The sequence below is a fragment of the Trichosurus vulpecula genome, chromosome 5 (genome assembly GCF_011100635.1).
Source record: "Trichosurus vulpecula isolate mTriVul1 chromosome 5, mTriVul1.pri, whole genome shotgun sequence".
Taxonomy (NCBI): domain Eukaryota; kingdom Metazoa; phylum Chordata; class Mammalia; order Diprotodontia; family Phalangeridae; genus Trichosurus; species Trichosurus vulpecula.
The window spans coordinates 217,702,203-217,717,156 of record NC_050577.1 but is presented as its reverse complement, the minus strand read 5'-3'; the positions used below and the strand labels follow the sequence as shown (position 1 = coordinate 217,717,156).

The following is a 14,954-nucleotide window of genomic DNA, read 5'->3' as shown; positions in this document are numbered from 1 at the left end:
ATTTGAATTGGACCTTCTACATTTCAGCGCCCTGCATTAAAGCCATAGTCACCTCACCCTATTCATAGCCCTGTTTATTACCCTGCCTGCTTAGAGATGCACATAGCTCTGAGGCCAGTGGCAGGCGGACATGACCTTACCAAGCCCCCAAATAGCACAGAAAACACAATGTTGGCCATGTGTTTACGGACAAGTCAGTGTTTCTAGTTGGCAATCATGCCAGATAACGATAGATGTCCTGACCATCTGAAACGGATGTCATGTCGATGAAAGAGTACATAAGGGCAGATTACTTGATTAGTTAATGAGGCATATAGACACAAAGGAAGTAGAAATCATGAGGATTGGGCAGAGTTTTAGACTTGATGTCCTGAGAAACCTTGGGAGAGATCTGGCTCCTGACACTAGCCTGCTATCTGACCATCGGCAGGTCACCGAGTCCATGAGCTTCAGTTTACTCCTCAGTCAAATGAGAATAAGGCTGCTGATAGTAGCTGCCACAGAAAGTGGTTTAAAGTTTAGCAGACCTTTAAGTGCCGTATCTACACTTCATCTCTTATTTTCTCGTGCTATGGGGCAGCATCATATAGTGTAAAAGGCAGATTTGGAATCAGGTGGAGCTCAGTTCAAATCCTTCCTCCAACACTTACCTAGCTTTGTAGCCATGGCCAAGTCACTTTCTCCTGTTTCACCTCAGCCACTCCACCTGTCAGAAGGGGTTGATAATACTTATTAAACCACCCGTCTCTGAGGGCTGTTTTGAGGAATATGCTTTGCAGATCTTAAAGGTTCTCTAAGGCATCTTTGATAAGCACACCACTCTTTCTGATCATCTGGATATCCGTTTCCACTCAGAGGCAGTGAGTGAATAAATGGCACTTCGAGCACCTGAATGAGCCTTTAAAGGTCCTTTCCAGCCACATGTCTCCTGATTCCAGAGTTCACGAAATTTCTCAAAGTCTGCCCCCTCCCACCGTGAATTACCGTGGCAAAGAGAATAGAGTACTAGACGTGGAGCTGAGAAGGCCTGGGTTCAAGTCCCACCTGTGACATGTGTTAGCTGGGTGACCCTGGGCGAGACGCTTAACCTCCCACTGCCCCAGGCTGCTCTTTAAGACCATACTTGGAAGAGTCGCCAGTCTGTTTAGGTAGAGGGGGTTTCCTTCCTGGGAATTCCCTAATCAAATGAAAGCAGAGGACCAGGCAAAAGATAATACTAGCAGTCACCTTAAAAGCTTGTTGAGAAGATCCATTGAGAAAATCTACATAAAGTACTTTACAGTCCCTAAAGTGATACATAAATGTTAGCTGTTATTATTATACCTATGTATTCACATATTGTCTCCCTGACAGAATAGATCCTTGAGGGCAGGGAGTATTTCACTTCTGTCTTGGCAGCCCTAGAACAACTTAATGTTGTTGTCTCTTCCTTTTCCTTTTCCTTCTACCTCCTCCTCTTCTTCCTCCTCTTCTTGCAGTAGATAGAGTACTGAGTCTGGAGTCGGGAAGACTTATCTTCCTGAGTTCAGATCCAGCCTCAGACACTTACTAGCTGTGTGACCTTGGGTGAGTTACTTAATCCTGTTTGCCTCATCAGTAAAATGAGCTGGAGAATGAAATGACAAACCGCTCCAGTATCTTTGCCAAGGAAACCCAAAATGGGGTCACGGAGAGTTGGACAGGATTGAAATGACTGAACAACAACAATATTTGTCATTATCATTGTTATTATTAGTGTCGTTGTGAGACTTGGGCTTGTGATATGTGAACATGGGGCTTTTGAGAGATCAGCATTTTTAGTCTTTTGAGACAAGAGAGGTTCTCGACCTTGTTTGCGTCACAGACCTCTTTGATAGTCTAGCCACTCCTCAGGATAATGTTGTTAAATGCATCAAATACATAGAATTACAAAAGCAACCAATTATATTGAAATAGTTATCCAAATATTAAAAAACACATATATACAAGTTCACAGATTCCCTTCCTCCCAAGCTAAAGATGCTAGACTTAGGACATTTCTTGTTATCGTCGTGATCATTTTTATTGTTTCATTGGTTGAAATGCTGAACTTTGTGTTTTACTTTCCAAAATCTCCTGTGTCTCCATATAAAAGAACATGCAAAGGATGAACCTACATCAACTATTATTCTGACCAAGACCAAACAGGAGCTGACTCCAGGTAAACTAAAGGTAATTTAAACATTTCATTTATCACAAGATGCATAATCACTCAGTCCTTGTGCCTTTGGCCATGCCCACTTTCAGGGATGCGCTGCCATGGAACTACCGAGTGATGTTGTGTCTGAATTTAACTTTGAGGAGACAGAGATGGAGGCTTATTTTAGATTTTAATAATTATACTTTATTTTAATGTTTTTTTTAAAAAAAGTTGAGTTCTTAATTCTCTCCCTTCTTCTAGCTCCTCCCCCCACCATCGGGAAGACAATATGATATCAATTATACATGTGAAGTCATGTAAAACATATTTCCATATTAGCCATGTTGTAAAAGAAAAAGCAAGAAAAATAAAATTAAGTGAAAAAAGTGTGCTTCAATCTGCAATCACAATTCATTGGTTCTCTCTCTGGAGGTGGATAGCACTTTTTCATCATGTGTCCTTTCAAATTGTCTTGGATCATTGTTTTTACCGGAGTAGCTAAGTCTTTCACTTTTGACTATTGTTACAAAATTGTTGTTACGGTGTACAATGACCTCCTGTTTCTGCTCACTTCACTCTGCATCAGTTTATATAAGTCTTCCCAGGTTTTTCTGAAACTATTCCCCTTGTTATTTCTTATAGCACAGTAGTATTTTATCACAATCATATATCAAAACTTGCTCAGCCATTCTCCATTTGATGGGTATCCCTTCAATTTCTAATTCTTTGCTGCCACAAAAAGAGCTGCTATAAATATTTTTGTACAGACATATCCTTTTCCTTTGATCTTTTTGGGGTACAGACCTAGTAATGATATTGCTGGGTCAAAGTGTATTCACAGTTTCTGGCCCTTTGGGCATAGTTCCAAATTGTTCTCTAGAATGGCTAGAACAGTTCACAATATCATTAACAGTGCATTAGTGTCCCAATTTTTCCACATCTCTTTCAACATTTGTCATTTTCTTCTTCTGTCATGTTAACCAGTATGATAGATGTGGGGTGATATCTCAGAGTTATTTTAATTTGCATTTCTCTAATCAATAGTGATTTTGAATATTTTTTTATATAACTATTGATAGCATTGATTTATTCTGAGAATTGCCTGTTCATATCCTTTGGTCATTTATCAGTTGGGCAATGGCGCTTACTTTTATAAATTTGGCTCAGCTCTCTATATATTTGAGAAATGGGGCTTTCATCAGAGAAATTTGTATAATTTTCCCACAGTTTCTTGTTTTCCTTCTACTTTTGGCTGCATTGATTTTGTTTGTGTAAAAACTCTGATTTCATATAATCAAAATTATCCTTTTTACTTCCTCTGATCCTCTCTATCTTTTGTCTGGTCATAAACTCTTCCCTTTCTCATAGATCTGACAGGCCTAGCATGCAGAATTAGGCTCCCCTAATTGACTTATGATATCATTCTTTATGTCTAAATGATTTTTCCATTTTGACCTTATCTTGGTATATGGTACAAGATGTAGGCTTGTGCCTAGTTTCTGCCAAACTACTTTCCAGTTTTCCCAGCAATTTTTGTCCAATAGTGAGTTGTTGCTCCCCAAAGTTTGGATCTTTAGATTTATCAAATGCTAGATTATTATTGTCATTTATGTATTGTTTACCTAATCTATTTCACTGATCCACCTCTATTTCTTAGCCAGTACCAGATTATTTTCATGATTCTACTTGGTGATACAGCTCCAAATTTGGTACTGCTAGACTGCCTTCCTTCATATTTTTTTACATTGATTCCCTTGATATTCTTGACCTTTTGTTCTTCCAAATGAATTTTTTGGTATTTTTCCTACATCTACAATTCTTTGGCAGATAAATTGGTATGGCACTGAATAAGTAAATTAATTTAGGTAGAATTGTCATTCTTACTATATTGACTCAGCCTACCTATGGGCAATCAATATTTCTTGAGATTATTTAGATCTGTCTTTACTTGTGTGAAAAGTGTTTTTGGTTTTGTTCATATAGTTCCTGGGTTTGTCTTGACAAATATGGTCGTAAGTATTTTATACCATCTGCAGTTATTTTAAATGGAATTTATCTTTCTATCTCTTCCTGCTGGGTTTTGGGGGGCTTATTCTTGCCTAAATAAAAGACATAGAGGAAAGACCGGGGGTGTCTACTCATGGAGATGATTTGTTTGATTGTGCTTATGTTTCGTATTTCATTCCTAAATTCTCATCTCATGTGCAAAAAGATAGGTTCTTCAGTATTGTAGGGTGGGGGCTGCTCTATAACATGGAAGTGGTTTCCTATAGTCCTCTTTGTATCTTTTTCCTTTTCTGCTGCAAATACAGCAGCAGGACCCCCTATTCTTTGTTGGATAATCTAATATTTCATTACTCTTATTCTACTACTTAGTTGACCCACATTTATTTTAAAAAATAAAATGGGATTCTAGGAAAATAACGGACAAGCTCCCCTTTGCTATTGGTTTTCTTCTTTTTCTCCAGTATAACTATCACATGCCTTCACCTAGGCAATGTTTGCATCTGAGTTACATAAAATCAGAAAGGTTAAAATCAGAAACCTTCCCCTTCAGCACTGTTACTCTCCACCTCTTGTTATTTTTGCCAGTTTGCTGGTTTTAAGTAAAACCTTGGAGCTGATCCATTTCACTCATAGAATTCTATAGATTAAGGGAAATATTCAGGGAACAGGTTCATAACAAAAACAGTGAATTTAATTCATTTTGATTTTGTTGGATGTTGGGCTAATTTATAAGTGTCTACTCTTTATTCGAATGATTCTGGAACTTCGGTGTGAATGCAATGTTCTTTCCAAAGTCCTCAGCACTGTCAGATGGCCCAGCATCAGAAACTGATGTCATTGGATCAGTGGAAATGATGTTGAAGAAGAGGCCTTGCCATCTACATTGCCACTGTGCCCTAAGGACCATGGGGCCTTTTCCTCTGATGTGCAGCTCAAGCCCTTTGTATTGGTTGTCTCTCCCATTTGCATGTGAGATCCTGGTGGACAGGCCCTGGTTCACTTTTCTATTTGTATAATCCGTGCTTGCAGTACTTGTCATAGGATAGGCATTTGAATATTTTTTTCTTCCCTTCCTTTGGTTCTTTAGGGGATTTTACTCACAGAAGCCGAAGATAAGCTTCTCACACTAATAGAAAATGCAGAGTCACTCATCCAAAAGAGGATAACTCAGTTTAACCCGGTAGATTTAGAGATTATGATTGAGGTCAAGCTACAGCTAGCTGCTATTGCCCTGCAGAGACAACAAGCGCCATTCAGGTAAGTGCCCCTGGACAAGATGAGTTACTTTATTTTAGCTCAGTTCCATAAACTTTTTGGCACCTACTAAGTGCAAATACTGAGGATACAAGGCAGAAGCAAAGCAGCCCCTGACCTTGAAGAGCTTACATCCAATAGGAGAGAAGTAGCAAATGCGCAGGCAAGATAATAAAAGCAGTTACAGAGGGGAGAGAGAGTGAGTGATGGAGGTGAGCTGGGAGGCTTCACAGAGAAGGCATAGCCTGAGAGGGTTCTAGGAGAGAAGAGGTGGCTATAAGGAGAGAGGACATTCCCAGGCTGGGGTGATGGCCTAAGCAAAGGTATGGTAGTGTAGGAGTTGGAATATCAAGTTCAGGGAATGTGTGAAAGAGAATCATGTGAACTATAGCTAAAAAGGTACTTGCTATGTAAAACCTTCAATGCTAGACTGAGGTGGTCATGGTGGATTTTTTTTTAATTCTAGGAGAAATAGGGCACCATTGAAAGCTTTGGAGTAGAGGAGTGATATAATCAAACATGTGCCTTAGTAAGATTCCTCTGTAGTTGGGTGGAGGAAGAATTGGAAAGGGGAGAGGTGAGTGGCAGGGAAAGCAATGAGAAAACTATTACCATAGTCCTGGTGGCAGGTGATAAGGATCTGAAGGAGGATGAGGCCATGCCAGTAGAGAACAGGGGACAGATAGAAGAGATTTTGTGGAGGTAAAATCAACAAGACAATTCAACCATGCGGATATGGGAGACAAAGAAGAGGAAATGATCGAAGCTAACACTGAAATTATAAACTTGTTTGACTAGGAGGACGATGGTACAGTGCCCTCAAGGGAAATAGGGAAGTCAGGAGGAAAGATACTGAGGACATGTTGTATGGACATGTTGAGTTTGAGTAGCCAATGGGACATCCAGGTGGAGATGTCAGTAAGGCAATTGGTGATTGAAGGAAGGCTATCCAGAGGAATGAGAGTAGGGTATACAGATCTGAGAGTCATCTGCTTCGGTAATGGAATGAGCCATTATCATTAAAGAGATGGTTAGTGAACAGTGTGGTGATCATCAGGATCACTAAGAACAGGCCATGACACAGTCACTTTATATTTCTTTGTTGACAGAGCTACTAAGCTGATAGATCAAGGGAGTGCTATGGATTGTAGCAGAGTGTTTGAAAAAATATTTCATTCAATAATAAACTTTTATTAAGTGCCTAGTACATGCCAGGCACTATGCTAAGTTCTGGGGTTACAGAAAGAGGCAAAAGACAGTGAAAAGACAGCCCCTGACCTCTAGGAGCTTATAGTCTAATGGGCAAGACAGCACACAAACAAATATATACAAACAAACTTTATATAGGATAAATAGGAAATAAGAAAGAGAAGATGCTAGAATTAAGAAGCATTGGGGAAGGCTTCCTGTAGAAGGTGGGGTTTTGAAGAAGGTTGGGACTTGAAGAAAGCCAGGGTGGTGATTAGAGCAGAGGAGGGGTATTCCAAATATGGGGGACAGCCACAGAGAATGTCCGGAGCCAAGAGATGGAGGGTTTTGCTAATGGCGCTGCCAGGAGGCCGGTGTAACTAGATTGAAGAGTATGTGGTGGGAAGTAAGGAAAGGTAGGAGGGGGCTAGGTTGTGAAGGGCTCTGAATGACAAAGAAAGCATTTTGTATTGGATCCTTGAGGCCATCAGGAGCCATAGGAGATTATTGAGTAAGAGAGTGACAGGATCAGACCTCCACTTTAGGAATAACAGCATCTATGTAGTGCCTGTTACATGCCCGGCCCTGTGCTGAGTGCTTTACAAATATCATCTGATTTGATCCTCACAACCCTAGGAGGCAGGTGCTATTTTTATTCTCATCTTGCAGTTGAGGATTCTGAAGCAATTAGAAGTTAAATGACTTGTTCAAGGTCATGTAGCTAGTCTGGATTTGAACTCCAGTCCTCCTTACTCCAGGCCCAGCACTCTATCCACTGAGCCATGCTGCTGCTTGTTATTGTGAAAACAGATGGAGCGATGTGGGCTAGAACCATGATAATTAGATGGATTTAAGACTGACTGAGTGGCTGAGCTCAAGTAGTCAGCAATGGCTTGGGGCTGCCTTAGAAGGACATCTCTCAGGGAGGCTGGTGCTGTGTAATGTTTTTCTCACTTTCTTGGAGAAAGGCTTGGGTGGAATTCTGGTCAAAACTGCAGATTGCCCAAAGCTAGGGAGATTGACTAGAGTAGTAGGTGACAGAATAAGGATCCAGAATGTTTTGATGGGCTAGACTAAGTCTAAAGAACCTCAAAGGCCATCTAGTCTGACCCTGTCATTTAAGGAATAAGGAAGGATAAGGGAGAAGAGGCCCAGCAAGCTAAGACATTTGCCCAAGATCATCTAAGAAGTAAGTTTCTGAGGCAGAATTTGAACCCATGTTTTCTCCCACTCTGGGTTACTCTTCATAATATCACACAGCCACATCTAATAGGGTGAAATTCAGTAAGGATCAATGTAAACTCTTCTTGGGTTTAAAAAAAGTCTCACAAATCTAAGATGGGGGGAAGATGGTTAGACAATAGTGTATGAAAAAGATCTAGGGGTTTTAGTGGATTACAAGCTCAGTCCGAGTCATGAGTGGGATGTGGCTACCAACAAAGCTAAGGTGACTGTGGGCAACTTCCAAGCCAGCTCTTCCTAGAATAAAGAGGGAGTAGTCTGTTTATCCTCTGACCAGGTCAGACAACATCTCAATCAGTCAATCAGTAAACATTTATTAAATGCCTACTATGCACCAGGCTCTGGACTAAGCGCTCATGGTTCCAAAAGAGGCAAAATACAGCCCCTGCCCTCCAGGAGCTTACAGTCTAACAGAGAAGCTCATGCCTTGTTCAGTTCTTGGGAAGAGTGGTGAAGGCCTTTGATCTCATTCCATGTGAAGATCAGTTGAAGGAAAAGAGAATTCTTGTCCTAGAGAAGACCTGGGATAATTGCAATAACCTTGTTCAAGTTCTTGAATGGGCACCATGTGGAAGATAAGAGATTCGAGTAGTTCTGCCTCACCCCAGAAGGCAGGACTGGGAGCCACTGGTGGACCATGAGAAGAGGCACGTTTAAGTTTAATGTAACAAGCCCAATGGGTCTCTCCCATGGGAGGTCCTAGAGCAAAAGCCAGATGGCCAACATGTCAGGATTGTCATGGTAGGAACTGTTGCTCATATTGGACAAGATGGCCCCCAAGGTCCTTTCCAATGAGGAGAGTCTGTGATGTGATCGTGAGATTGTGAGATTCTGTGATTCTGTGGTGGTGGCAGAGGGCAAGCCTACATCCTAATATGGTCAGGGATGAAGAATCCTTTGAAAAACCTCCAAAGATGGCACAGGCACTTAGCAACCAGCCTCAGTGTTCCCAGAAGCACATAGATCTTCTGGTGTATCTGACACCCTCCTGCCCAGGCACTTTGGTGGCCCCAGATCACAGGACTCAGTCTCTTGGATGGCCTCAATCCCCTCCAACTCCCCAAGGAACAGAAACTGAATCTCAGATCCAGCAAGTCATTTAAAATAATTTTAAAGTATTCTCCTCTCCCTAATTTCTAAAATGACTTAAATTTTACATCTGTATGGTAATTTCTGGGTCCCAAAAGCCTACTGATTTTATGATATCAGGAGGTTTAACCAGATATGGCAAAATTTAAAGGGACAGCTGTTAAACCCTAGTAACTGCTTTATTACAGCATGTTGCTGGCAGGTTTCCTCTTCCTCCTCTGTAAAGGACACGCAAGTTAATTTGAGCTCTGCTTTTTTATTTAAGTGAGAGACAATCTTAGGAATAACTTTTTGCTTACCCCAAAACAGCACATATGGATTTTTTTTACTAATTACATCTAAATAATAATTTAAAAAAAAGTATTCTAAAACCATAGCAACTTTTGAACTATGTTATATACTAAGCCCATTAAGGGGAAGAGAGGGTCAGGGATGATTGCAGTTGACTGAGTCAGTGATGCTATGCAGCTGGTGGTGTCCAATCCTGACAAGGTTATTATTTTCTCCCCCTCCTGCCCTTAATTCCATGATCTTGTTTTTGTTATATTTAAAATTATCAAGGTATATTCTCCAGAGGCCACCACATCATCTTGACTGGCACTTGTAGCAAAGTGATGATGTACTAATACCCCCTTAGTGGCATGGCTTTCTGGTATTGCTGGGACACAGTGGAGTTGGAGACCAGCCCATTCTTCTCTATGCCAGCTAATAAGAAATAGACCCCTACCCTGGAATTAGAGCTCATCAGAAATTTGCTTTTGTGGAGTATGCATAATAAGCTAATCATGATGTTTATAAAGTAGGTAAAATTGATTAAGTATATTTTATTTAGTTCTGTAATGACATGAGTCTTACAATAACATATATTTTTCAGGACACTCTTCTATGTCTGCTTTCAGAATATACACACATATTTGGTATGTTTGGAAATATAATGTTATAAAGAAAAGTTTACCTTTTTAGAAATCTCTCTTGAGAGCAAGCTCCAGGGTTGAGCCCCAGCAGCTAGAGTACCCACAGGGCTCACAAGGCTGGGCCCAGGAGGGAAGGGGAAGCAGAAGTCATCTTTGCATAGATGGGCAGTGCTCGACCCAGCCTTGGGCAGCAGAGCTCAGGGCACAGTAGTGGCAGTTGGTCACTACTGTCCCTTGTGAAAGGGGGTGGACATTGACTGGCAGAGCAGGCAGCAGCAGCATGGGGCACAGACACATTGAGCAATGGGTAAAGACAGACCCATGCAGGCCTGTGCTTACCATATTCTAGAATTGATTGGCCCATCTACGTTATTGGCAATATAACACCTAATGTTCCCCAGGGAGGGCTTGGAGGACCTACAGGTAGCAGTGTTTGGTGGGGACCTGCTTCCCTGGAAAAGGGAACAGGTTAAAGTATCTACCAGGGCTCCCCCAGGAGAAGGGGGCAGCCCCTCAGAGGCCTCTAATAGGGAAAAGATCCTGGAGAGGAGGAGATCCTGGCTGGAGGGGGAATAGGGCAGCTCTGTTTTTGGCTTGGCTAATTGTACTGTGGTTTTTCCTTTCTTCCTTTGATGCTCCTTATATCAGGCCTCTTGAATCTCTAAGGTAGGCCAGTTAACAACCCTAAAATCATTTAAGTGGTAGAAAGTCCTCTAGAAAAGCTTGAGGACCTTAGCACTAAGGGGTGTGATATGGTAGGAACAATGTCCTAACTCCTTCCCACCCACCCTGCCCCCTCCCTGCCAAAAAAAAGGTTAGGCAAGCTTTTCCTCAGGAGTTGTTCAAACCTTCAAGAGTCGATTGCTTCAGAGGACCAAAGTTCTTGGGAGCTGACAGCTACGAGGAGCACCAGGTTGACTCTGATGCTCAGCCTGCGGACCAAAATGGGCAATTTACAGGCAGGGCAGTTTTTCTAGATGAACCAACTCATGGTGTTCTCTATGCATCTCTTTGATGAAGAATATCCTTTCCCTCCTATGGCTCAGTGCATCTTCTTTTGTTAACTATTGAATGATCTACCAGTATTTCATTTTATTCCGGTCATGAACATCAACCACCAGGGGACAGGCCTGAGTCAGGCCCAACCCAGAACCATGAGCATGAACCTTTCCTTGTACAAAGAACAAAAAAGGGGTGGGGGTGGGGGTGGGTATGACACTATGAATCTCTATTATGCATAGTTTATTTTTTTACAAGTATATTAAATTAAACATGGGCTGGATTGAGAAATTAAAGCCTCAGAAATGAGACTGCACAATCATAATTATAGGATCACAAATCTAGAACCATTTCAAACCTCCTTCCCCAAATCGTTTTTACAGATAATGAAGCTTAGGCCCAGAGAAATGAAGAGACTTGCCCAATGCCACACAGCCAATAGGTGTCAGATGTGGGAATGGAATGCAGGTCATAAATTTTGACCTATAAGAGATCTTGGAGGTCACCTGGTCCTACCTCTCATCCTGGAGGAGAGCACTTAGGCCCAGAGTGGTCTAGCCTGTGGTAGAAAGAGGAATATTAAAGGATGTCCTGAACCTCCACGCTGATGGAGATAGACCCATGCCTCTTTCATACTGGGCACACCCTTTGGGCAAAAGACTAGTCATGGCTACTTGAGGTTGCCCAATTGTTCTGTGATGCTCTTCCCTTTTACTTCCAGTTGGGGAGAAAAGACTGTGATAAATGTCTGCCCCTGTGCCTGTGGCATAGACGGTCATAGAGTAAATTGAAGCCAACTTACCCTACCTATAGATATTTCAGGAGGATTTGCTAGAGAGAAACTTCTGTAAAGTAAATCAGAGCTTCCAGTCTAGTAACTGTCAGGGCACAGCTCTAATTCTTCCTCAGAATGGCCGGACCAACTTATAGCTCTGCCCACAGGGCGTCCACATGCCCCTATAACAGCTGTCATTTTCCTCTTTGCCAGTCTGTTAGCGTCTCAGAGTTGCTTTTGCTTACATTTTTCCAATTTTATGAATAATTGGAGTAGTTTTTCATGTGGTTATGAATACCTTATTCAATATTCATACTATTTTCACATATAGCCAGTTACCTGGTGACAGAGCTAAATAACTGTAGTCAGTCCGAGAGATGGAAAAGATTAGGGAAGAATCAAGAAACAACAGAAATAGTGAAAGTACATTAATCTGAAAAATACCAGAGAATTGAAGTAGGCTAGAATGGGGATGTTCAAATAATATGCAAACATATTCTTCTCATTCCCATTTCAAATACCTGGATATAGTCCTTGGGAAAATGTTCTATGAAAATCAGTCCTTCTCATTTTATTGGATGTCGCTTGGTTTTGGGGGAGACCTCCTGACAAGATGGAGGAGTTCTCCTTACATGAACTTTCCCCCTCATTATCTTCTGTTTGGGCATTGCTGAGATGTTGGACAGTCATTTTCTCACAAGAATGCCAACTTGACATTTTATAATCCCGTTAATAAAATAACGTGTCAAGGAAATTGACAGGAAGAGTGAGCCGCATGGATATTTTTAGGAAAAAACTGACCATTTTGGCTGTGAATGTTAATCAGAAAAAAAACGTGATCACAGTTACTCAAATTGCACCGCCACCTTCTCCAGGCGCCCTTTCCTTCATCAGACACCTAGTCTGGCTTTCTTCTCCTTTCTTGGACGTGTGGCACTCAAATTGGAAATTTCTTAAAGGCTTCATCTGCATCTTATTTTATGTTGAGTTCTGTTTTCCTAAGGGCCTTTGGAAATCTCTCCATCCCCAATTTGTGTGTAGAGAGGCAGCAGGATGTGATAGATTCCAGAGTGGGCCTCAAAGCTGGGAAGTTCAAGCTCTGCATTCAAGACATGCCTCTGGCTGTTGTGACCCTGGGCAAGACTAGCCTCTCAGTGATCTAAGCACTCTCCAAAACCATTGTTCTTGTGTTTGTCCTTTGTTGTCGAAGAGGGCCATGACATCAGGGAAATGATGTCGTGACTTGCGGTTGACTTGGATTTGAGTGAGGGAGGTTGTAAGGTGTAAGAAACCTTAGTAGAAGGTATTACCTCACCTGGGAGTTCCTTATACTAATTACAGGTCTAGTCCCTATTCCTTGTGTCTATATACACACAGTCACAAATACACATATATAATGTGTGTATGTATGTGTGTTTTTGGAGATGCTGTGACAGAGATAGAGAGTGAGACAAAGAGAAGAAACAGACAGACAGAAAGAAAGGGGAGAGGGAGAGAGGGAAGAGATTTTTATGGCCTGCTTAATGACAGGATGAGTAAAGTGACTCATGTGTAACAGGAATACATAGCTAAATTTGGCATCTTCCATTCCATGTCTCAGTGAGACATGAGTTTTACTTTCATGCATATTTGTGGGACAGCCACATCTGGGGAGTCACTCCATCTCTTATCTAAGAGGGATGATGGGCTTGGAATTAAGTCTGTCCTTCAGATATTTGCTATCTAATGGTATAATTCGTATTTAGGGTTTAGGATAAAGTCTACTTTCCCTGGTCACTGGTGGTGAGGGGGGGGATAGTTCCACCCCAGATGTGGGGAGAAACAGCTTAATCTCAGCCTGAGTAGCTCTCCCTCCTTTCAAGCGCTTTCATTACCCAGAAGACAATCACAGATAATGAACAAATACATTTGTCAAAGTAAACGCTAAAACAGTAATGGGGAAGTTGTACAGATTAGTTTAGGCAATAGAAGAAAGGAAGCTTTGTGGTCCAGGTTGAAATCTCAGCTCAGCCAGGAAAAAAAAGATCTCATCTAAGTCATAAGCTCTTAGCAATCTCTGGGGTGCAGGGACAGGAATCGAGGGAAATGGTTGGATGCCAGCAATCTTCTACATGGTTGTGGTTTCAGGGGCCTCCTGCTTACCATTCCACGTTCTCATCTTATTCCTCATTGGCCCATCTCCCTCTCCTCTGGTTCCCCCCTCTCCCCTTCCTCCTCTCCCTTTCTCCCTCCTTCTCCTTCCTTCCCTCCCTCTGTCTCCCCAAGATGTCCCCAAGTATTAAATGTATTTCAACTGCACTATATATACATATATTTGTATATATGTGGGTATATGCTTGCATAGATAACTGTGTATGTATATATGTGAATATATGTGCAATATAGGTATATAGTTATATATGCATACACACATACATGTGTATACATACAGGCATATATGTATGCATACATATGTATGTATTCACAGTGCTAAGTCCAATTCAATTCAATAAACCTTACCATGTGCCAGGTACTGTGTGAAATGCTAGGGATTCCGTTAATAAAAAGAAAGACAGTCCCTGCTCACAAAGAGCTTACAATCTAATGGAGAGAGACAGCATATGAAAGGAAGCAGGTCAGGCAGGGGCAGATACCAGGGTCCTTGACATGGGAGCATCTTGATGCATGGATATGAAACCAGGCAGAGTGCTTGATGCAGGTTGCTAGGGACACAGATATGTGCAAAAAGGAAGATAGTCCTTGTCCTCAAAGAGAACATCAAAAAAGAGTTAACAAGTGGGGGCAAAGGGGAAAGGTACCCAAACGTGAGCTTGGTGGCTGAGTCTGAAGAGTCAGAAACTCAGCTCAGAGAGGGATGATGTCTGGGCTCCTTAAGTTGGAGAGTTCTGTGAGGAATCCATCTATGAGAGAAAAGGGCTGGGGGGGATGTCCCAGGGTGAGAAGGCAGCTGAGATATGGTGGTGAAGCCTGTAGAGTTAGCATCAGAGCTGGGAGAGGAATCATTCCACATCTGAACCATAGGACATCAAGAGACAATCTTGCCCCCATGCTATTTCACTAAGTTATCAGCCAGAGTTCACTGTACAGCCCTTCCCCATCCCCCAAATAGTGATCCTGAAATCTGAGGCTACAGCCTCATTTCCTAACCTCTGGAACCCTTGTGAGAGTCCTCTCCGTGAGTCCTGCCCAAGTCTCTGATGGGAACAACCATTCATTGAGGAGGTGCTCATAAACTAAGAAGAAAAATGAAAGGTGAAGCTGTTGGCAGAGACATCCCATGAAACAGTAGGGCCAAATCAAAGTAAAACATCCTCAAAGGGGGGTGATG

General features: G+C 41.9%; 1 protein-coding gene across 1 annotated transcript in view; it reads left to right on the top strand.

Annotated features, from left to right (window-relative positions):
- CFAP54 (cilia and flagella associated protein 54) overlaps positions 1 to 14,954 on the top strand; it is a 303,572-nt gene that overhangs the window by 205,895 nt on the left and 82,723 nt on the right. Inside the window, exons 54-55 of the mRNA XM_036760711.1 lie at positions 2,114 to 2,190; positions 5,253 to 5,422. Of these exons, the coding sequence (XP_036616606.1) occupies positions 2,114 to 2,190; positions 5,253 to 5,422 (247 nt within the window). The remainder of the gene's footprint in view (positions 1 to 2,113; positions 2,191 to 5,252; positions 5,423 to 14,954) is intronic.